At 38.9% G+C, this 24,681-nt stretch overlaps 1 protein-coding gene across 1 annotated transcript in view; it reads right to left on the bottom strand.

The window, feature by feature from the left end:
* Positions 1-5,120: 5,120 nt before the first annotated feature.
* The window catches only part of LOC117005370 (integrin alpha-8-like), a 37,939-nt gene continuing 18,378 nt past the window's right edge, over positions 5,121-24,681 (bottom strand). Inside the window, exons 5-7 of the mRNA XM_033076951.2 lie at positions 18,256-18,357; positions 8,861-8,983; positions 5,121-7,806 (exon numbers count right to left, since the gene is read on the bottom strand). Of these exons, the coding sequence (XP_032932842.1) occupies positions 7,720-7,806; positions 8,861-8,983; positions 18,256-18,357 (312 nt within the window). The 3' untranslated portion in view covers positions 5,121-7,719. The remainder of the gene's footprint in view (positions 7,807-8,860; positions 8,984-18,255; positions 18,358-24,681) is intronic.

The following is a 24,681-nucleotide window of genomic DNA, read 5'->3' as shown; positions in this document are numbered from 1 at the left end:
GTCCTGGTTTCCACCTGAGCCAGTTTATTATTTGCAGCACATATCCAGCACTGTTATTTGGTGGCCTGCTGCAGATGAGGAAACAAGGGGTGAGGTGCTTTCCCAAAATTACATTTTGTGGGCAATCCCACTGCCCAAGGTCAGCCTAGCAGCCAAGCACAAGGGCATCCCTTCCTCCCATGTCCCCAGTGTATACTGGGAGCAAGCTGAAGGCCCGGGGGTGGTGATGAGGAAGATGTTATAAAGATCCAGGGTACATGTTATGTGGGCCTGCCTTAGCAGCCAAGAGGAACAGGCAGAGTTTAACTAGTAAAAGGTTATTTTGAGAGGTGGTCTGCAAGGAATGGACAAAGACATTGTTCTGGGACTTGAGGGATCAGTCCAGAAACAAAACTGGGGAAGAGATGGAGTAATATGAGCAGACCAGAGAGATGGTTTATCTTTGGGGAGGCATATGCAGGGCCCCATCCCATCACAAGGTCGGGAAACAGCTGGTGAGGTCCCAACTGGGGAGACAGAGCTGGGGAACTGCTGCCACAGTGGTATGGGAGGCTGAGGGGAATTAATGGCTGGAAGCACACGGAGGAGCTGTGAGGGGGCTGGAGGATAGGCAAGACACTGACTGCAAGAGGGAGTGAGGGGAAGGAGCAAAAAGTCACAGACAAAGGATGAAAAGAGGGGTGCCAAGCACAGAGGCCCTCAGTCCTATGGCAGCTGAGGAAGCCAGGTCTGGACAATGCTGTATGCTGGAGTCAATCCACATCTTTCCAGGCACTGCTCCTCCTTAGTCCTGCTCACACCCCACACTGCCACTTCCCCTTCTCCTGCAGACCTGCTCAGGAGGTTCCACTGAGGGGCTGGTAGTTAAAAGTTCACCAGCTCTAAATGTGCTTGCAAAAGACAGTCCATGTTTTTTCTTGCACTTCATTCCCACTCTCCAGAGAAAGCATTTTTGAGATAATAAAATCCACTAACCATGATCTACATAAGATCAATATACACTTGACACAACATAACAACTGTAGCGATGACACTGAGGAGTCCACAATATGTTTTACAAGATTTCCTCCTAAAGACATTACTGTGAGTAAATGGTTTCACACAGATGTTTACTTAAAATGGCTGGGGGACCAAGTTCAGGGTTACTTTGTTCTGCTAAATTACAGAACAAAGACTTGGCTGGTTGCTTAGTGAAATAATCTGTAATAGGTACCGCAGGACTGACTTCTTGTGTATATATGGGCATTAGAAAGTGGGGTGGAGACTTTCTCCCAAAATCAAGTAGAATATATTCTCATCAATCACGTGGGAATTACTGAAAAGCTGCAGACATGTTTATGAGGCAGGAGATATCCTCAGCATTTTAAATAAGAAGCAGATGCAGAGGAGATGACGTTCATTCTCTACCATCCAAACCAGTTGAGTGCGGAGGAGACAACGAAGCAAATAATATTAATGAAGCAGCACTCAACAGAGCAGCGCAACATGCTTCAGAAATCTTTGAGGCAGAGCAAATATATCAAAAGGACTGAAAACTGTTATGGTATTAGCATTTTCTCCTCTTGGGAGAACAACTGCTTCATCTGACCTGCTGGTGAGTATCTTACACTAAACACAAATATCACTGTAAATAGTGTCTAAGTGCTTCATAAAAATGTATTAAATGTAGAATTAAAGAACTAATAAACCTTGAAAATATCAAGCATTCATTACAGACAAAATTAAATAGGTGTCATCTTCACTACATCAATCAATTAATTTTTCAATTCCATTGCTGACTTAGTTGTACCTCCTTCATCTGTTTGCAAACAATTGCTTCAATTTAATTTACTGAAAGTGGATTTAAAGACCAAAGCTTTTTACATGTATGGAGAAGCTTCTTAGTGCATGTAGCAACGCTTGATAAATAAAACCATCCCACTTAAACACCACTTTACTCCTTAGGTTTCCTGGGTAAGTCAGGCATAGACAAAAAGTTTTCCACAAAAAATTTAGTTTTTACTGGTTTGAAAGAACAGCCTTTCTATTACCTTTGGATAGCACAGTCTGTACCACTATAGTGAAATATGTCACAGTGCCTCAGCAAACCCTGAAGTCACTCTGAAAGAGCAGTGAAGCCAGAAGCTGGAAAAACTTCAAGTGTCATGTCTTTATCACCTCCTTCCTTCTCTCAAAGTCAATGAATACAGGCTCTTCATTTAGGAATGGGAGAGATTCACAGTTAACACAAGAAGCCTGTCACAGCTGCAGATATTTTTCCTTTAGTTATCTAATTACTAGGGAAATAGTCTTCCTCAAACTTTGCATGAGCAATGAATCAGTTGGCCATTGTGAAAAAAAAAATAAAAAAAATCACTGTAGTAGATCATTAATCTCATTATATTCTGGGGTCACAAATTCTCATCTCCTGTAGCTGAGCCTTATTTCCAATCCATCCATTTTACTAATCATCCTTTTTGTTGCTTCTGAGCTGTGATAACATCTATGTGTTTAAAGGTTTCATTTCTCCTCTAGAGCCTCCTCTTCCTCTCTAAGTTGTTTATAGTTAATGTAGCATCCTGCAGCCTCCTTAACTGCTTGCTAGCAAGACCCCTGTGTGGAGCTACCTTGTGTTTATTCTTATAGCCATAGTGCTTGAGAGGCAGCATTTCCATGGGGTCATGGTCTCCTCAAGGAAAACAAATCTTTCCTAATTTTAGACAGTGGGAAAATTTAGTCTTTGTTCTCCACAAGAAAGTTTCTTCTTGGTGTACTGAGTCAAACTGTCAGTGTCTCCTACCCCTAGTTTAATGGTGTCAGTTACCCATGCTGTGCCTGTTCTCATATACAGGGCACATAGGAGGAGATTATAGACCTGGTTCTTTAAAGCAAAATTTTATGGTTTTCACATTAGTTGGCATGGGAGTATTTGTTACAACAAAGTCAGACCACTCCCCACCTGAGCTATCTCTTGATGCCTCTTCCAAGCCTAAAATGGAAAAAAATTAACCCATATATATGCCTGAGAGACTTCACTATTAGTTTAAATCTATTTTCTTTTTCAGATCTTACTATGCTGACCTATCTTTTCTCACATGCTATTAAAATATTAAAGACCAACCAAAAAAATCAGTAAGGCTATCTGAAGAATCAAGAACTACAATAAAAATTCATAATGTAAAATTTCTACATAGAATATGCAATCTATGGAAACTTTTTTGAAACTTTTTGCGTCTTCAGAGATTATTTTCTGTTGCTACAGGTCTGTGATAAATGGGCAGTGTGCTTTAGCTGGGGAAACCTTAACCAGGAGAATATCATAAGAGAGATGGTGTTTGTGCTCTTGCCGTACACTTGGTTTTGTTGCTATACATTTGTCTTGTGCAAGTTTAAAACATGCCCTCCTCCTCCCAGCTTTGCTGTGAGAATTATTTGGTGTTTGGCTTTTACAGCAATGATAAACAGGGAACACCTGGCCCTCCTTGACAAGAGAAATAGAGAATCTAAGGTTGATGTTTTGTTAATACAACTCTGAATATAAGCTTGAGTAAACTCCTGAAAAGTAAGCTAGCCCCTGCAACGCACCGACCATTTCACACAGTATCCTGAATTCTGCTCTGCCACTGGTATCCTGAGTGCCTTCTGGAAAAGTAATACTGTCTGATGCAGTCCAGTTTTGGAAAGAGGTCCTGAAGTCTGCTTTACAAACCCTCGCTGAAACAAAGAAAATATACAACCAAATGAAATGTAGTGCATTGGTGAAGTAGAATAACATGTTGAAAACAAATGATACCATCTGAAAAGCAAGTTGAACAATTACTTCCATTCTTCTCTTCTAAAAGTCACTGTGTGCAGTAGGGTAGCATCTTGAATAGCTAAGTGCCTCTCCAATACAAAACACAGGCAAAACAAGAACAGTCCTTCAATATTAAAAGCATTCCTGCTGTGTCACATCATGGTGCCTGTGCGAGCTGAATTCAAGACTTTTTATTGTTAAGAGGCAGTGCCATTACGCTACATTTTAATATGGACCTTTGCCAACAATCATAAATAAAACACTCTCTCATAAACAATTCCTAAAGGCAGTGTGTCAGATGGTATTTCATTAAAAAAAGCTTTGCTGCAATGGAGTACCACAGGCCATGGCTGGCTGGGGCTTTCTTTCCCCTGCGTATCTCTAGGTGTTTTGTTGGTTCCCAAAAGGCTTTTTAGTTAATGTAAACTATGCCTACCAGAAGATCCTTCATGCTAATGGATGGATGGAAAATTCATAGCTAAAACATAGAGAAATCAGTATTGTTTTCAAGAGCCATCTAATGTGGGAAACCTGTAAAAGCTGTGAGAAACAGGAAAAACTCAAAATGAGTTACAGAATGGTGACAAGAAAAAAATTCACCTGTAGAAAAATTAAAATTGTATTTGCTAAATATCTTTAAAGATTTAATCCATAAGGGAAAATATATTCAAATATGGTGATCCCTTCTGAAATTTTCATGAAACAGAAAATATCATACACTCTGCTGCATGGATAAAATAACCGGTCAGCCTTTCTCAAATTCAGCAAGAAGCACGTGAAATGGAAGATGAATGTCCCTCTGTTTACTAGACCGCTGTGGTGGTCACAGAAATAAAGAGTTTTAATAGACTAATTTTTCAAGTAATCTAATGTTTTTCCTGCTCTCTGGACTCCTCCCATGTTCTCTGCAATTAGCAGCTCACCACATACATTGGGAAGCATAGGGCTGAATTACTTTTACAGAAAGCTGCATTTAGTAAGTCATTAAAAGCTGACATCACTGAAACAAAAGTTCAGTCATGTAGGGATGTGGCAGAGGTTATCATGCAGCACAGTACTGGGGGGAAAGATTATGTCAACTGCCTGCTAGCGTCCACATCCAGGATGCAATATCCCCAGGGAATAAACACTCTTGGCAAGCACTGAAACCCAGAAATCTTCACAAAGCTGTTTGCAATTTGCAGCCAAAACTATCCACAAATGCTGGGAATAGACCACAGTCCTTGACAACACACAACTCCAGACATTTCCACGGGGGAAGTTTAATCTACAAGGATGTAGAAATATAAAACAAAGTATTGCTCAAAGTAACTGTTTGTCAGATCATGTGCCTCTAATTTGGTTTCCAGTGACATTACACAGCTGCAGCCAATGGATTCCAGCCAGGCCCAACAGTCACTGAAGTTCTTTTTTGTTTAAATTTAGTATCTGAACATGTTTTGCCCAACATTAAAATGGAGAGTAATTGCTCAAAAGTGAACTGTAGAAATTACAACTGCAAAGAACTTATTAGGTCACCTAGTCCCATCCTCAGAGCAATGTAGGATTGAAAACACATTGCAAGAAATACTGAACAGCACTGTGTTTGTTTTCCTTTTTTTCCCCATTCCTTTTTTCCTTTATTGTAATTGTTACAGCATATTCAAAAGTTTAAAAAACAACCACAAATGCCAGTGTAAACATGCTTCAGGTATATAAGTAACATAAAGTATTGCACATATAGAAGTCCTATGTTCAGTATCTCCTTATGGTGCTATTTCATCAGAGTTGTGCAGATGACATGATTACAATGAGCTGCTGATATTATTTCTGAAGCTGCTACACACAACAATTAAATATTTACAAAAGCTGGAAGCACACTTTTTTTCTTCATGGAAGGATGATTTTGCCCAGAATGTATGGGATACAGAGGTGTGCAAATATGGAACAGGCTTGCTTTGTGGTGTATTTATCAGCTGATGTCTCTAATCTACAAGGGATCAGCTCAAAACCATTTGGGGGAAGGAGACTGCTAATGGTTTTCTGGGGAACTGGGAAGTTGTCAGGGCTCCCCACCCCTAGGAAACTGAGGTGCTTGCTTATGTGAAGCACACAGATGCTTCAGCTTTTGTTCAGAGGCACCCGTCTCCTTCTTCTGTAAGGCTTGTGGGCACACTGCATCTGATAAGCTAAAGATCCATAAAGGTCTTCCAAATTTTAGATATGAAGATGTAACACAGCTCCTGCTTGGATTCCCAAGGTCAGTCTGCATGCAAGAAATGGTAAAACTATAAAATCTTGTGTCAGACTGGCAGAACTGACAATGTCTTGTGATTACTCCTATCTTGAAGTATTATGAAGTGGAAGGGCAGTTGTTTAAAAGGAGCCAAAACATGGCAGAATGGATGAGGCCATTTAGCAGTTGAGAAGCTGAGATGGATTGGAATGAAAAGGAACTCGGGAGAAGGCAAGTGGTGTGTATGTTTCATAAAATGAGCAATTCCTCCTGAAGTTTACACAATATTGCTAATTTCACACTCACAGGCAGCACCGAAGGACTCAAGCTTTCACATAAAAATTTGCACAGATCAGGGCTTAGAGCCCCTGCTGAGATAAAAACCATAGAAAGGATAGAAAGGAAAGAATGAAACATCCCTTCTTTGGAATCCTAAATCCAGAAAAAAAACTACTAAATGTATATTTTTTTCTCTTTACCTAAAAATCTCTTTCTTTCTTTTTGTTCATGCTTGGCTGGCTGGCATCCTGTTTTTCTGCAAAAATACAAATCCTGTCACCCTTTCCTGCAAGACTTGACTTAAAAAATAGTTTTATGAAGCCCTAAACTTTGCCAAAAGCATTACTTTTAAGATGCTGCCAGCTTGTAGATTGAAAAATGAAAAAGGCAAAGATTTCCTTAGGTGAACAATTATGTCAGTAGCTGTTCCATTTCAAGAGGCAATTTCAACAAAGTAACAGGGCAAAGGCCAAGAAAATTTGCCCCCTCCACCCCCAAACCCCTCAAGCCTTTTTAATATTACCAGTGTGGCTGTGATAATTTAAAACAGTGTTTTAGAAATGACTGTATCCTGTGTCAGTGTACAGCTGCCAGCCATTAGGAAAGCAAGGACAGGGTAACTCATCCCTACTCTATACTGTGCATGGATTTAGTTATCTGAGTGTGACACTGCCAGCTCTGGGCTGAAAGAGATACAACGTGTAGTCGCTTATCATATGTCTCACCTTGTAAAGTGTTCCATAAATCTGCTTTGCAAAACACCTCGCAGCCAAGGAAGTTGTGTTCTGGGTGTACAATGCATTTACTCTTCTATTTACATGCAAAATAAGTATGTGATTTCTATTATTTTTTCCTTTCTTCTCCCAAAATCTATGTTGATGATTATATCAGATACTTATTCCAAAAAGGTGGAAAAATAAATAATTGTGTCTCATCTATAAAGTTATTTATAGACTACCTTTGTGTTTCAGAAGTACTTTCACAGTACTGATATATTTATTGCCTGTCTCCCTGAGCCATAATTTCATAGAAGTTCTTAGGGAGGTCTCAAAGGTACTCTGCATGATACAGTAGCATTCAGAAGGTTTGTCCTGCTTTATCTTCTAGACAATACAGCAATGAAGGCATTCTCTCCTTGAGAGATTTGGGCTTGTCGTGGAAGCATCTCAGTATACCACATGTGCTCAGAAGCATCTGCTGAAACGTAGGCTGGAATATGGGATAAACATTCTGTTCAGTGGCGAATATGTTTATAAGGCAGTGATAAGTTGCTTTCTTTGGCAAGGATGGCCATCATGTGGCATGTTCTCAGAACATCGCATAGATCAGACTGACACCAGGTCACTTGCAGGCACAAAGGAAGACTGGTTAGAAGGAATCTTTCATTTAATCCTCGTCATGTTTCTAGTCTCTCAGGCAGGATTCTGACTTGAGCTGTCACTCTCTTCCTTTATGCATCAGTAGTCTTGTTATTTGTCAGCTGTTGCCTGTCAGCCATGTCATCTTGAGGCGGTCTAGCTCTGTCAAAGAAGCCACACTGCAGAAAACAATTAACAGAAAAAAAGATGTCATGGCAAGACAACCACAGGAAGACTCAGCTGCAGTTTGATTCTTCACTCAGGTGACCCAAAATGTTGGGCAAAATGTATGGCAGGCTGAGGACATTTTATTTTTATTGAAATAATTCCCTATCAAAGTTTTAGATGCAAGGCATTGAGTTCCAAAGCACAGCTTTAAAAATCCAAATTATATGAAAGATGTATTTGCAGGAGATGTAAAGCTGGCCTGAATGCTGGTATGGACTGATGCTAGTGAGAAATCTGCTCCTCTAGTTCAGCAATGCACTCATTCAGAAAAGAGGTTTAGACTGACAAGCAGTAATAATAAGAGCAGTATAATATATGTGTTGGGAAATGTCCACAGCACAGTGTTGTGACCTAGTCTAAAGATCACTAGAGATTTCTCCCACCTAAAAGTCACTCTTTTAGTTGAAAGGCTGAAAGTTCACAAGTGGTTAAGGAAGGTACCACCAAAAGGTAATTTTTCTCCTCCTTGCATGTTTAGACACAGCTCCCTGTAATATAGCAGTATCTAGTAATTTGTCTTAAAACTTGTGGAGTGTAACAACCAACATGTAAATAGAAAACTTAAAAAACCAAAATATATGATATATTAATACAAAAGGAAATCTTCTGAAAATTAATTATCAGAACTGGGAGTATTGTTCCTTGCTGACAAAAACTGGAAATTCCTGAATTATTCAGAGAAAACAAAGTTAGAGTAACTTCTTTTTGAACCTAAACATCCTGAAATAGAGGATCATAGGTCTTGGGAAACAGAGCCAAACTCTGTATGCCCATTTGTAACCAGGCTTCAATAATAACGGAGGACTTTGAAAACAAGTTCCCTACATAAAGGTCAATGACACTAGCATGTCAGAAATGCCAAAACAAAAAAGACATGTGTACTGTTGCTTTTGCTCCAAACTGTTAAAGATCACAAAATTCTAGCCTCTCTTTTTATCTGTTAGAATCTTTCAGTATTTTCAGGGTTTTTTTAAAGGCAATAGTAACAGAAATAATTGAACATACCTTCCATAAAGCTAGGGTCAGCAGAGCTAGTACTAATAGTCCAAGAAGTATGGCTAGTATTATGACCCATAGAGGGATCTCAAAGGAGACATTTGGAGTGGACCAAATGACAGATGTTCTGATCTGCAATGAAAGGAATATCTTTAATGAATAAAAATGAAGCAAGTACAGCAAGTCCGACAGTAGAATACAGAGGTTAGAAGCATTGACTTCAACAGCATTTTGCAGATTAGAAATACACATTGAATGAAATTTTCCCATGTTGGCTTAATTTATTGTAATTTCCTTTCCACTTGTTCATGATAATTACTAGAAATGGAATTCACACATATAGAAAAGTCTTGTCATATCAGGTGTACAGATAATTTTCCCATAATACAGAGTGGCAAAAAAAATGCCCTTTTGTGCACATGCTTTGTGAACATTCAAGGAGCAAAGTTCTGCTCACATGCTGGTACAGCTTAGACCAGTACACTGAACTGCACTGAATTACTCCCAAACAATGGTTGACTTTGGCCCAAACTCTTAATTCAAACCACAGTAGATACCAGCTACATTTTTCTTATTTTAATTTCTGCTGACATACCAGTGTACATTTTTTCCAATGATTTGCATTTCAGCTAAGCCGTCCAAAAATGAAATTCAAGCAGCATGTATTGTCCTTGTGATAAAGCCTAATGCATAGTATGATGTTATCTTCTTTTAAAGAAGCCGAGCATACAGACTATTACCTAAACGGGAAACAAGCGTGAAACGCACTCTCTCGTTGTCTGAGGCTCTACAGAGCAGCACATGTTAACATCAGTTATCAAAGGTTTTAATTGACTTGGAAAACTTCTTTCTTCAGATCTTTGTGTGGACAAAGTAGTAATAACCCTTTTGTATTTCTCCTTCTGGGGACACTCTCCCCCTTACTCTCCTTTCCTTGTACAAAATTTATTATGTGCTTTCAGGCTCTGCTTGCAAGGCTCCTCATCAGTCTTACTGAATATTTGGTCTGTCCCTGCTACTCCCAAGTGGGAAGCAATGAGTTTGGGGTTTCCTTAGCTCTTCCGACACAATTATATCCCTTCAGTTTTAGTTTATTTTCTCAAACTTTTCCTCTTTGTTTTTAGCCTAGGAAGTGATTTCACTCTGGGGTTTTCTCTTGGACATCTCTCATCTACTTCTAGTCTCCCTTAAACAGGCTAAGTGTGTGACAGATGGAAGTTATTTGCTTTATGACGTGATGAAATCAGTTTGCAAAGAAACTGATGACACAAACTCTCAAATGATATTCCTCTTCTGTACTCAAGGCACAGCTAGGAAATCTACTCTTTTTAATAAGTTTCTTGGTTATTGTCCAGTCCCTAAGCTGCTCTCATTGTAAATTTTCTTTCTATGTTTTTTTTCTCCTCTATTACCTTAATGATTGATGCACGAGAAGTTATATACACGAAAATACTATTTTCTAATTTGTTCATTGAAGGAACAGCAGCCTAAGTTTTAAGAATGGACACAACTCTGTAGTTCAGTTCAAAACTGTTTCCATTCCTGTGCCTTTCACTTTTCTCCTTGAAGATGGCAAATTTAAACATTTAATTCTTTCTGCGACATCCTGTCCATTCCCCTCTCACTTTTTCTCGTGATCAGCATTCTTTCATAGACTTTTCATTCTGAAAGCATGGGTAGATCTGTTTTCTAGCTACTGTCAGGCTTAACTGGAAGACACTTTTGAATAGTTCTTTTCATTTACTTCATCTGCCAGCTGCTCCCTACTCTCACACAGCGCCTACAGAGATGGCAGTCTGGTGAGCTCTACTGATGCACATTTTTTTTATAGTATCCCTCACCATGAAACAAAATATAGGGACACATTTTCTACATAGGAAACCACTTGCTTCCTACCAAAGCTTACACTGAGGATTACATAGAAAATTCCAAGACACTGCCTTGTCCTAGTGTTTGCGCTTTAACATTGGCTCTGAAGATGAAGTACTTGCAGTGCTGGCCATACCATCGTTGATCTAACAAACACAGCTAATATACCTCTTTGGAGCAGCTCTAAACAGTCATAAGTCTAAAATATTTCAAAAAGATATCATCTACAAAGAAAAATTATTTTAAGGCAAACAAGATTAATAAAACAACCCATAAAATGTCACCCTTATGTCCCAACAGATATCCTGATGGTCTGATCAAGTGATCAACCATGCCATTGTAGGAATACCATTCCCTTTGCCAGCCTCCTCTTTGGGTTGCTTCTTAACCACTGCAAAATTTCATAGGCTCTCTGCATCATCAGATTCAGCTAGAGCATTTAGTAAGGATAAAATGTTCTTGAATGGCTCTGCTTGTGTTTCAGAGTGGCATTAAAATGCAAGGGCAGATAAAATGAGAGAAGGGTCATCTGAACTGTCTGCAGAGATTCTTCCCAAGAAAAGCCAATTAAGGAAAAAGATGAATTCAAGTAAAAGGATAACTGTCCAGGGAAAACAGAAAGGGTGCAGTTACAAGGGGCTGCTTGAAGCCTGCAGAAAACAATGAGCTCAGCTGTACAAGGAAGAAAACATATCCATTCTACTGCTTGAAAATTATGAATGCTGCCCTGAAGCAAACCTGATCACAGACAGCACAAAAGTTGGGAAGCGCTGATGAAAATTCATGGGCCCCAAGACAACAAAAATGGACTGATTCAAAAACCCCAACTCATTCACAATATGCACTTCCTCTGCACTACACACACAGGAAGTTAAAAATTTAAATTATTGTTCGGAAAGGATCTGACAATGTCAACATACAGATTGCATATCTTAATCATCTAAGATTTGAGCTTCACTACAGTTTCTGCTCGTAACACTATCACTTGCCTGAGCGTGTTGCTGCGAATCTGGAGCACTAATGTGAACGACTACTTCCAAAACCATCTTAACAAATATTTGTAAAGCAGCAGAAAAAAAAATAAAAGGCAAGCAGTGCTTTCTGTTATGTCAAGTTTAATGAAACTACTGACTCTATTTTACAGCAAGATCAAACCACAGGGAAGACCCATTTACATGCAAAGACTTTATTTTGCCATTTCTGCTACTGATAGCTTCAGCCAAATTCCTTGGTGCCATAATGTAACCGAGATAAATACAAGAGGAAATGGGAACCAGTATTGCTGCTTTAGGGTGGATTGTAGAACATCAGTAAAACAGAACAAAAAGATTCTGACAAGCTGCTTGCTAGTTGTAGATGGCTTGATAGAAAGACAGTCATCCTGGGTCTGGCCTGGAAAGGGTTGGGTTACTTTCTGGAGCAGTCTGGAGGGGGCATGGCCAGGACCTGGAGGTTACTCTATAACAGCTCACATTATTGCCCAAGGCAGGGAAGGGATTCTCTTCCAAAGTTCCTCCCCTCAGTAAGCCTGGCAGAGGAGGCTATCGGGTATTGTCTATTGTTAGGGAGCATCCCTGTCAATCTTTCCTTTTTGTACCCTCTGTCAGTATTGTTGCTATTACTGGTAATTTTTCTTATCTCATTGCTGTTTCCTGTAAATAGTTCTCATCTCAACTTGTGATCTTTAGGTTTTGTACCTTCAATTCGTATTTCCATCCTGTTGCAAGGTGAGAGGGAGGGGAAAAGCAGGGAATCAAGAAAGTGGTGCATGGTTTGGAGAGTTACAGTGGGAGAACTGAATTGGGGAGTACCATTCCTAAACCATGACAACAGTCTACCAAAATTGTATACCCTGAATATGGAAATTATCTGAGTGGGCAAGTACTTCTTGGAAGAAATTTTGGTTTCTTGATTTTCTACAAATTTTTTCAGATAGTATTTGACTAAATCACATCTAGTTCCTTGAGCATCAAGTCTGCTTTAACCCAATCTAAGGTAACAGCTTCAGCACCACAGGTGCTCTGAGACAGGGGTGAAGTAAGCTGCTGTGTGGTGTTTAGGTCTGAATAGCTCATAGGGCATGTAAGGCTCAGTCCAAAGATTGCCTGATCTGCCTCACAATCAGCAAAATGACTGGAGACCCTGAGACCTCTTGCTTTGGACAGGAGTTGCTGGTCTGGCCGAGGTGGATGCTTGCCAAGGGACTGTGTACAGGTGTGTGTGCTGGACTGTCACAGCACACTGCATTCCAGCAGGTATGGGGCTGGAAGAGCTGTACTTTCTGCACCTGCTTCCCAGAGCAACGGGCCCCACACACAATAGTCCATAAATCTCCCCACCTTTTGGCCATTTGCCTTGGAAATGGACTATAAAATTATTACTTTCTGAAGAGACTCTTTTGAGATCTTTTTCTCCCCATGGATGGAAGACATTGACGGATGGCCCGAGGATGACGTCCCATCTGTTGGTAGCTATTTCCCCTATTCTCTCTCTCTCTTTCTCCCTTTTTTACTTTGTTTCCATATTCTCTCTCTCTCTTCTATCGTAAACTAAGCTGTTGGCACTCAACAAACTGCATTGCTGCTTGTTGCTGAATAGAATTTTAGTCCCTTCTCATTTGTCTTTTGCACCCTGGGGTCAAATGAACCATCACGACCCCCGCTCAGGTTGTGCGGACCGCGACAGGGCAGCATATGATTGCACAGGAGCAGAGCAACAACTAGACTCTTAATGCATGCCAGTTCACTGTTCAAAATTAGGTAGGGTCAATCCAGACTTCAAAGCATGTTGGAGATCCTCTGGAAATCAGTGGAAACAGACTATTTCATTAGGAACGGTAGATTTCATTAGCTTTTAGATAAAGCTGACCGTAATATATGCAACTACAAGTACCCAAGGCTTGTACTTGTAGTACTACAAGTTGCCTTTCCATGCCTTCTTTTATGTGCCACTTCTAGATGTTTGCTGTATTTGTGTGCCGCGTTTACTTTCCTTAGACAAGCAAGCTGTTCTTCTGATATCTACAGAGCACCTATCAGCATGGATCCAGACAAGGATGTGTGGTTCTTCCTAAGGTTGTTAAACAATTATGAGTGGTGTAGCAGCACTCAGCCTTGCTTGTGCTGCCTGTGTTCAGAATCATTTCTTCCTTCCTCCTTTTGTCATTCTGCCTTTAGTCAATTGCAACTTGTGGTTTAATTTCAGTAGCTCAGCTGGAGCTTGACAAATACTGAAACATAAACAAGAAACTGAAATCTTATAGAAGAGCAGGGTATCATGTTCATAATCCTTAGATTATCAGCAATGAGCAAAACAGACAGCAGAAATTATGTCTATCCTGCATCAAGCAGAATGCTGCTGCAAAGTTGGCACATTTCTCTTCTCTTTTAGCCTGAGTGCAGCCAATGCTAATGAAATATTTGCCTGCTAAAATCTTGAAACCATCCTGTTGCACCCACACCCTTTTCCCATGAATCCTTCTTTGTCTTAGGTTTTAAAGGCAAGGGGATGGTTGTGTTAAGTACTTGAGATTTATTTCCTGAGCAGGGGATTATATGTAGGCATCAGTCTCCCTCCTGTCCTTGTGCATTACCAGCAGGATATAATGCCCTGGGCTGCCACCCTTTATTCTCTACACAAAGACTTGCAGTTTGACACTACAAGTCCTGAACACCCACAGAGTCCAGGCAGAAGCTGGAGGGGAAGACAGAAACAAAACATTCCTTCAGCTTTGTCTGCCTTGTTTCAGCATTTTTACAGAGGACTGTCGCTTCTTCACCCCATGCTGTCCACAACAGTTTTACATATGATTTTGATTTAAAACAAGTTTGTATTTTCAGCTTGGACTTCTGTTCTTCTCCATGCGGTAGGTTTAGTACTGCAGGATCAGAGCCAGGGAATGTTTCCATCTAAGGTGGCCAACATGAAGTGGAATTTTTACACAAGTGTTGCATGTTGATGCTGTACTTTAGATACATATTGGCTTTCCTCTTTGTTCAGGACAAGACTTTATGCTGAACACTGAAAACAATGCTTGCTTCTCTGTCAGGTGGGTGAAAAGCACATCTCACAGACTTGAGAGGAGCTATCTGACTTCTGACACTGCTGAACATCTCACACCTTTCCTATGCAAAGGGTGCCAAAGAATGCCATCTGCCTCAGGCACTGAGATGAGGGTGAAGTCAACCCAAGAGTTATGGACAGAGCCTTTGTTTGCTATTGGAAATAAAATTCATGCTGGTCTTAGCACAGATGCTGTGAGATTGTCTTAACTTCATAACCCCTTGTGGGTTACATGAAAGTAATTTTTTACTTATGAAAGCAACAATAGGCTTTAAAAATGTGCCTATTTTAAAATGTGCCATAATTAAGCTCACTGTAAGTAGATAAAATAATTTTTAGAGTTTTTGCACTGTATTTCATCCAGTTTAGTTTTGCTTCTGATTTTAGTGTTAGCACTAAATAGTCTTTGACTCCTCTGGAGGGGTGCACGAAGCAGAGAGAAGCACATGTAGTAATCTGCTGGTTCACTGGCACTTCCTCGTTGTATAGATGGGAATTAGGTTTGACTGGTGCAATTGTGTGGTCAGAATTCAGTGCATGCTAATGGGATTCTCACAAAGTTCTTTAAAACACACACTTTAAAAACCAAAAATAACTTCTCCATAATTTATTCTGCTACTTCAAGACACAGCAACTAAATGATTTCTTATTTTAGTGCTACTGCTTTTGCTGCCCATTATGACCTTCCTTTAGTCTTCAGAAATTTTCTTTACAGAGTCTGAGAAATAGGAATTCCTTTTGTACTCCTACACGTCCTCATGCAACAATTACAGCATGATGTTCTTACATGTTCTCAAAAAATGCTCAAAATAGAACCTAAAAGCTCCTTTCAGCTTGAAATCACATTTACATTTACACATCACAAATGTTTATGCAATTATATTTAATGAGGAATATATGCTTGTTTAAAGCACTATCCCCATATAATAACTAAAAAAACTTATAGGCCTTAGTCTGAAACCAGTATTACTCACTGTAGGACACTGATCAAACAGTTTAGACTAAAGGAATCCACAGTGAAAATCTTATCAAATGTTTAAGAAAAGCAACCATATTTTATTAAACTCTCAAACTGGCTCAAGAATCATAAATTAAAATAGAGCAAATTGCTGCTTATTCTGACTTTGTACTTTTTGCAATAAAAAGTACTTTCATGTTGCACATGAAATTCACCAAGACAGTATTTTTTACCATAATAATACTTGTAGCAAAAAAAATAATTTTTTTCTCTTGAATGAAATTGCTGCTAGCAAGGAAATTCAACCAGTTGCATAATATATGGCTGCAATTCTAAGAATATCAAAATTAATGGAAATACTATTATAGATGTCAGTGGGTTCCAGTCTAAGGTCCATGCTAATTTTCTGTCTGATGCATTTTCATTCTAATGTTTTACTATAAAAGATCCACATATTCTTATCCCGTCTTCAAGATCCATGTGTCCAAGACCTATATTCTATGATGATAAAGTCCTCAGAGCTGCAAATAGGATTACGTGACTCTGTACATTACTGATGTGTATGGGATTATTTATGCCATTAAAACTAAAAGTAAATATCAGCCTGCATAATTGGAATCCAGCACTATATGAATTAGATGAAGGACATATGCTTTATGCTTTAAAATATATTATCTTCTTCATATAAACTTTAAAGTGCTAGCCGATTATTTGATATATACTTCTGAAAATTTATTTTAAAAATATTTAAATCCTTCTTCCACCCTTTCATTGTCTGAAGGAAAACCATAAACCTTGAAATAAATCTTTGGAAGCTTTTAAAGCACAACTAGTGATCTTTTTCAGAAGGAGCAAAAATATTAAGCTTTGCCCAACTTCAAGGAAATATTTCTTCTTGCAAGTGGAACATCAAAGAACTGGTGCATATAACACATCAAGCTGTAGAGCTGGCAAGCATCCACTGCCATGTCCAGATATGAAACTACATAAAAGTGTTATCATTTTTCAACATTTTACAGTTGCTATTACAGGCATTTTGCTGTAAATCATCTGCTGCAAATAACAAGCATTATAGTGGCTGGAGTAAGAGAATGAAATGCTTATCTGATCATTTGGTAGATCATCTGACACTTGTTGAGAACAGCAGGCTATCACCTGGGGTAAAGCACTCCGGTCCAGATGAAGGCCCCACTATCAACAGAACTCTGCACATGTGTTTCTGGTATGGAACACATGCTGCAAGAAAATAAAAAGAGCCTGAATATATCTGTCAGCTTGATGCCTTTGAACCCTTCTGGATGAATACTGCACCAATTAAGCACCAAACCTCTCCAGTGAAATCATGGTTCTACTGATGATGGAGGTTGGAGTCACTGTGCACACAGAACAAACATTTTTACCTTGTGTCTTCCCAGAGCAAGTATCAATCAACCATTCAGTCCATGCATGTATAAAACAAAACTTTATAGCCTATATCCTTTAAAATACACTCAAACTAAGCTCTTCAGTGTATTATTCTGTTGGTTTTCTAAATAAGAAAGTATTCTGTCCCTACTACTACATCTCAACAGATTGATATGATGTATTTTCACCACAATTCAACTTGGCAAAGTTTGAACGGAGCTTTCCTTTTAAGAGAAGGATTGTAACTGATGAATTTTTATAAAGCTGAGAACATTAAGCCTTAAAATTTCGGATTACTCTTACTCTAGAATCAATTTTAGCCCTCATATTTTACTTATTTCTATCAGTAATGACAAAATAGAGTGAATTTTGACCATGGTATTAGACACCATAAGAAACAAATTACTTTAAAGTACTCCCCAGAACAAATCCTTCGGCACCAGCAAACAAATCAAACTTATACCTCCAAAATTAATTCTTCATATAGTACTCCAGGGCCATACAAATCTTGGTCTGCAAATAAGGCAAGTACTTCAGCATCTATCTATCACTTCTATAAGGATTACCAAGAAAATTTGTATCTTGCACTTGATGTGCTGTGAGGTGGAAATCCTAGAAAGGCATACAGACCTGCCTGAAAATCAGGGTATCAAAGAAGCTTAATACAGATAAGAGAGAAGTTGCTGTAGAAAATACATAAGCTTGTGTGAGAGAACTGCTGACTTGGAGAAGAGTGAGATCTCTAAATCTGACAAAAACATGATTCTGCATTTTGCATAAATATTTCCTCCAGGTATTTTTTTTTTACCCAGACTAAGTAACTAGATACTTGTTTTCACAGTTCTGTTTTCTTTTGGATGAAAAAGTCATTCTAATTGCAATAAAGCAGTCTGCACATTAGTTCAGCAAAAAATTATTTTAAAAAGTAATTAGAATCATGAAATCACAGAAAGCAATAAAGTTATTTCCTTTAGGTATTACTTCAGGAATTTACACTAGTAACACAGGAAAGACCAATCTCAATATTTTCATCTATAAGAACTTTCACAGCTGTGATCAGAGTGACCAAATACATGTGCTTCACACAAAGATATAATTTTCAGTTACTTACTGCTATGCTTCCCTCGGGGAGCTTTGCTGGTTGCACTTTATATGGCATGCTCTTAACTTCAAAGGAAACATTGGAAGAAAGACTATAGAGTTCATTCTTTCTCTAAAATGATAGAAAAAAAGAAATTATTAAAACCCATGTTTATACTTACATGCATTATGAAAGATAAGCAGAAAAAAAAAAACAACTCAAAAGCACTCATTTCATGAGTCAAAGATGGTTTCTCTGGGTGAAGAGTGCAGGAATATTGAGACCTGTATGTGTCCATGAGCTAAACACAGCATAAAGCTGCAATAAATACAAAGACCACATGTTCAAAATGGGGAAGAAGGGTTAGATATACAGAAATACACATACAGTTGTTTCTCATATTTCTCTCTGAAATAGGTGAGTGAAAAGCATGGGTGAAATTTATGGGCTGTCTATGTTTTAAACCCTCACCTCTGCTGACGAAGTTCAACAACCAGCATGAGTATATTGAGAAAATTTACAGGCCTATGTTGAGACCTTGTTGGTAGAACTTTCTGATAACATCAAAGAAATGGCTGTGCCTTCTCGCCAAACAGTAGGAGGAACAACCATCTTTGAACTTCATCTACACAGAATCACAGAACAGTTTGGGTTGGAAGGGCCCTCTGGAGATCAGCTTGTCCAACTCATCTGCCAAGGCAGGGTGACCTAGACCAAGCTATACTTAGAATGGGATTGATTTCCTATTGCAGTAGAGCTCAAAAATCCTACTCACCTTGCTTCTTTACTAAGTTGTGTCAATGTGAGAGGAATGTACAGTAGCCATTGTTTAACTGGCCACCTAGTAAAATATTTATATAGCTGTCATTAAGCTTTTCGACAAACCAAAGATGTGCAGATAAGATGTGCAATTGATTTTCTGGGTGACACTACATGCAACTCGCCTTGTTGCGTCCCTTCCCATGTAAATCTGGGGTAGTCATATAGATCTCCTTTGAAAGTGCTTCAATATTCTCTGAGAAGCATTAGGTTGTTAAACACTAATATGGTCAGTGGAATCCAGAGGACTAAGAGTTATGACTGTTATATCCTCTTCCTATATTATTATTATTATTATTATTATTATTATTATTATTATTATTATTGTCATTATCATCGTCATCATCATCCTGTTTTTGCTACCTGTCTTAATTCTTTATGAATAGATTATAAGATTTCAACACCAATATTTGGATGATGATTTACAGAAAGACGGAGCCTTGTAAAGTATAGCAGTCATTCCTTTTGTCACCAGCTTCTTTCAGTCCAGCATTTTTGGAACATCGTTGTCATTTCCTAAATCCCCTTCTGCAAAACCTTCTCCCTCCATTTCTCACATTTAGGAGTTCTCCTCCATTGACAAGATTTGGTTCCTGTGTGATTGTTCAACATCTTTTCCTCAGTTTTTCCGTAGTCTCCTGCTGCATCAAAGTCATAAGCCTTCTCAAAGAACTGCTTTCCTCTTTCAGCAGTTTTGTTGACCAAAGACTGAGGTAAGAAGACCCCTTGATTATTTGTGCTATTATTTCATTTCTTCACTGATGGAGAAAGGTTTGTTTGTAAAAATGACCTGAAATAAGCATAATATAAGCCTGGGAGCCAACTTGGATGCATTTGAATGACCATGATCCAAATGAAAGTTTTCACAGAACTGCTGTGATTGGAGAGCATATTTGGAATTTGTTTGCTCCAAGCAGAGGCACAGTAGAATCAATTAGTATGCTCAGGACCATGTCCAGTTATGGTTTGAACATGTAAAGGAAACTCCACAATCTCAAGAAGCAACCTATTCCAGTTTTTTACTACCCTCCAAGTAAAAAGGGGGGCTTTTTATATTTAAATGGAATTTCCTGTATTTCAATTTGTGCTGCTTCCCTGTTCCTTGATACTGAGAAGACCCTGCAGTGTGTCCTTTACTCCCTCCAATCAGATGTTTACATATGCTGATGAGATCCTCCTGAGCTTTCTCTTCTCCAGACTGAACATTCCCAGCTCTCTCAGCCTCTCCTGGTATATCGAATACTCCAAGCCCTTAATCATCATTGTAGCTTTTAGCTGGACTTGCTCCAGTATGTCCATGACTCTCTTGTCTCAGGGAGCCCAGGACTGAACTCCAGATCTGTTTCACTGGTGCTGAGTACAGAGGAAGAATCAATTCCCTTGGCCTATTGGCAATGCTCTTCCTAATGCAGCCCAAGAGGTTGTTGACTTTCTTTTCTGCAAGGGCACACACAGTGGGCTTATGTTCAACTTTGCATCCCACAGGTCTCCAAGATCCTATGCTAGAACACTGCCTTCCAGCTGGTTGTTTGGAATAATCCTACGTACTGGCACATGGGATTATTCCTCTTGTTGTACAGCACTTTGAATTTCCCTTTGTCCTACTTTATGGAATTCCTGCCAATTCACATCTTCAGCCTGTTGAAGTTCTTCTGAAGGACAGTACAAACAATTGGTGTATCAACCATTCCTTCCACTTCACTATCATCTGCAAATTATCAGGCTATTAGGCTGGTAAGCATGCTATCCCTTTTTAAAATCCATGCTGACAGCTTCCAATCATCTTCCTGTCCTTGAGATGTCTGCTTCTGTGTTTTTTCCTCTATCACCTTCTCTTCTCAAGGATTGAAATAAGGCTGACTGACCTATAGTTCTCTGAATCCTCCTTGAAGACAGGTGTTACCATTTGCTTTCCTGCAGTTTTCAGGAACTCTCCCCAGTCACCATGAACTTTCAAAGATAATTGAGAAAGGTGTCATATTCTCATTGCTCCTCCCTCAGGGACTTGTATGTGTATTCTATCAGATTCCTTGAACTTTTGTATGTTCCAATTTGTTTAATGCTCCCCTATCCTGATATCTCTCTGAAGAAAAATGTTGATAGCTGAAAGTTTCCTCTCTGGTTGCAGAGACCTTGGATAACTGCATGCAGATTTTCCCAGTAAAGACAAAAGTGATGGAGGGATGGAGGCACTGGGTAACTCAGCCTTTCTATGTTCAGCAGAAGACCCATATTTTCCTTAGTCTTCTTTTGGCTGCTGATATACTTATAGAAGCCTCCTTAATGCCCTTAATGCCCTTTGCTAGGCTCAGGTGCTGGTGGGCTTCCACTTCCCCAACTCTGTCCCTGCATTCTAAGACCCTCTCTACATTCCTTATTTGACTCTCCTTCCACCTCTTTTATGTTTCACAGAACCACAGAATCATAAAGATTGGGAAAAAACCTCCAAGATGATTGAGTCCAACCTTTAACCTATCACGTCTTTGTATGTCTGATTTGTACTAAGATGGCAAAATTCCATTTGTCAGGATGGACAGTTCTCAAGCTTAAAGGGTGGTGATCTTGGAGAATAAGTAGTTTCTTCTGGACTTCTCTTATTTCCCGGATCATCTGCCATGGACTTGTTCCAAACAGATCCCTGTAAAGGGTGTTCTCCTGAGCTCTAGGGTATTTGAAGTTCTGGTATTTGCCTTGTCCATTCAGCCTTCTTTTAAAAAACTAATTTTCTCTGCAAATATGAGGGTGAGGGGGATAAAAAGCCAGCACATTTATTGCCTTCTGGAACTCATTTGGCTATGCCATAATTTTATTCTTTTAAAATATTGAGAGCAGCTGAATGATTATTATCAGAAAACCTCTCCTTGGGACTTATACTAGGAAAGAGCAATACTAAAAAATCTGTCTCAAACAACTACCCAGGGATAGTCAAATCAGCTGCTTAACACAGATAGCATCAAATGAAAGGGAACTATCAATATCTATCTATTTTTATCAGTAGTGTCTGAAATGAAAAAATATACTTGACAAATAAGTAGTTTTATACACTTTCATGGTGCTGATCATCTATGAGGTGATCTTCAGAAAAATAACTTTTCCTTATCGCATTAATGGTTTTCCATTTCCAGACTCAAGATATTCTTCATATTTTATTCTTCAGCACTAGATTTCTCCTCACACAAAATGTCAGCATGTTTCTGTGGCTGTGCATTCAGAAAAAAAGCCTGAAAAAAGCCTTATATTTTCAATCCTAAGCAATTCATATTAAGCAGGATTCTGGATATGATTATATGATTTATAAACATAATCTGCAATGGAGAGAGCATTCTTGAAGAAGTAGACATTAGACATTCAGCAGGATTGGCTAAGGTACAGTATAGGCATTGACTCTCTTGAAACCTCCTATAAAGGAAACATAACACTAATGGAAAAATAAAACCTTTCACCTACTATAAATGGCTTATCTCATTTTCAGCTTATATCAGCAACAAGAACATCAGAGGAGGGTACTTCCTGTGGATTAATGCTTGGCTAGGGTTAATAAGCTTGGGTTGTGACCACAGCTATCAACTCGCCTCAACCCTTGATTAGGCTCCTGGAAATGCTGAAATACAGGAATGAAGACTATGAAAGACCATAGAGTATTTTCTTGCATTGATAGAATTATGTATTTGTGGCAAAGGATTGAAAACAATGACTGTAGTCAACATTGGTTGCAAGCAAAATTCTTACTTGTACTTACACACTTGAGATACAAGCAACTGTCTTTCCTACAGCCTTTTTTATAATTCTCAAGCCAATTGTAAGACACAGCATTTCTTTACCATATCATTTTTTAAACAGTGTATGTTTAAATATTCAGTATTTACTGGAAGCTTCAGGACTTGTGGTTTGAAATTCAAGCTGAGGACTTAGTCATGGCTCAGAGGAAGGAGAAGAAAGAATCTGGTATTTGTGTCAGTGCTTAATGACCAAGACTAGAGAGCCCAGCCCTAACTACACTGGCTTTTTGTGGTTCCCCTTGTGTTAGAACAAGCAGAACCTGATCTTGTGCTCATTGCTGAGACAGTAATTTGCAATATTCTGGGAAGCAGGCAAAACATGGTCATCCCCTGTCTTGCGTGGGTGGCAGATCCTGATGAAGTATTTATTAAAGCTTTTCTCTCTATATATGCTTTTGTTTTATAAATAGATTCTTGAATCGAAGCCTTTGTTTTCTTTAAAAGTTGCAAGACAAAAAAGCAGCCAGAAATGAAGGAAAGTGTTCCCATTAAATATTCAGTGCAGTGTTTTCCTAGGTACAATTGAGAATGAAATAAAGTGAGAAGTGACGGAAAATCTTTGACAATTTGAAAGACAGTTCTCCAGGCTCCAGTGGAATGCTGGTGCTTTCTGCAGGAAGCTTGAGCACAGACCTGCTGATCCTCCCAAAGCATCTCTAAGGCATGTGGGCACCCTGGTCAGAGAGCACTCTGAAATGCAGGGACAAATCTAGATCCTAGGGAGCTAGACTGAGGGTAGGAGGAACAAAATCTTTAGCAGCTTAAAGACTGGCAGGTCATTGCTGTTCTGCAGGTTTGAAGAGTTCAGCTACTGGAGACAGTCCCCAGAATGACTCTGCTCCATTGCCTCTATGGAGAATTGTTCAGGGTCTTGGAAATCTTTTTTATTTATTTTTTTTTTCTGCTTGGATGTAGCCCAGTGGAGTCTCCCTAGCTGAAATGCACATACTTCCCCTATGGCAAGCTGCATGCTGTGGTGGTATTTTCAACCCAGGAACTTATGACTTTTGCACATGGAGTTCAGTGCTGTTGCAACAATTGGCACTGCTTGATTAAAATTTGTTTCCCTTCGTGTCTGCTGGAGTCTGGCACACTTTAAAGACAGGAGGGTAAGCAATACCTTTTAAATACATGCTTTGGGAATTCATTATCTTGCTTTCTTTGACCAATACCTCCCAAAACCTGAACTGCTGCCAACACAGTAGCTTACGTAAATGCTGAGAGTAGAGCTCAAACAACTACCTTCTTCTTAATAATTTGCTTAAAAATGTACACGTGACTCTGTACACATGGTCAGAACTCTGTACACATGGTCAAAAAGTATTTGTGCTATTTGTGGAAAGAGGATATGTCACCCAAATAAAGCTGTGACCAAAGACAATACTCTGAAAATCAACACATCCTTCTCTTTATCATATAGTCCTACACTTCACATATTGTATTTTTTACATTAATTTTAACAGCCTATTTTAAGTTATAATAGAGGTAGCTGTTTTGTTGTGATTCCGGAAGACCTTCAATATACAGATTATAATGGTTATCAATCTAAGATGTTTATTTCTTCATATACCTAACATTACCTATACTGTAGCACATCTAGGAAAAAGTCTCATGTTCTGCTCTTGTTAACACTGAAAATATTTTAAATAAAACTGAATGAAAACAAAACTAGCCCACACCCAAAAGACCTCCAGTTAGTTCAGCTGCATGTAAATGTCTCTTTCTTTCTAGCCTTCATTCCACATAAACAATTAATCCAGTACAGTATTTTTTGGCCACAACCAAAGTTCTGGGTTTACTGATTTTGTTTTTTCAAATAACAACAGTTTTTTTGATGCAATTGAAAATTTTGTTGACT

The sequence above is a fragment of the Catharus ustulatus genome, chromosome 1 (genome assembly GCF_009819885.2).
Source record: "Catharus ustulatus isolate bCatUst1 chromosome 1, bCatUst1.pri.v2, whole genome shotgun sequence".
In the NCBI taxonomy this organism is placed as follows: Eukaryota; Metazoa; Chordata; class Aves; order Passeriformes; family Turdidae; genus Catharus; species Catharus ustulatus.
Note: the sequence above shows the minus strand (reverse complement) of the source record. Positions and strands in the feature narration are given on the sequence as shown.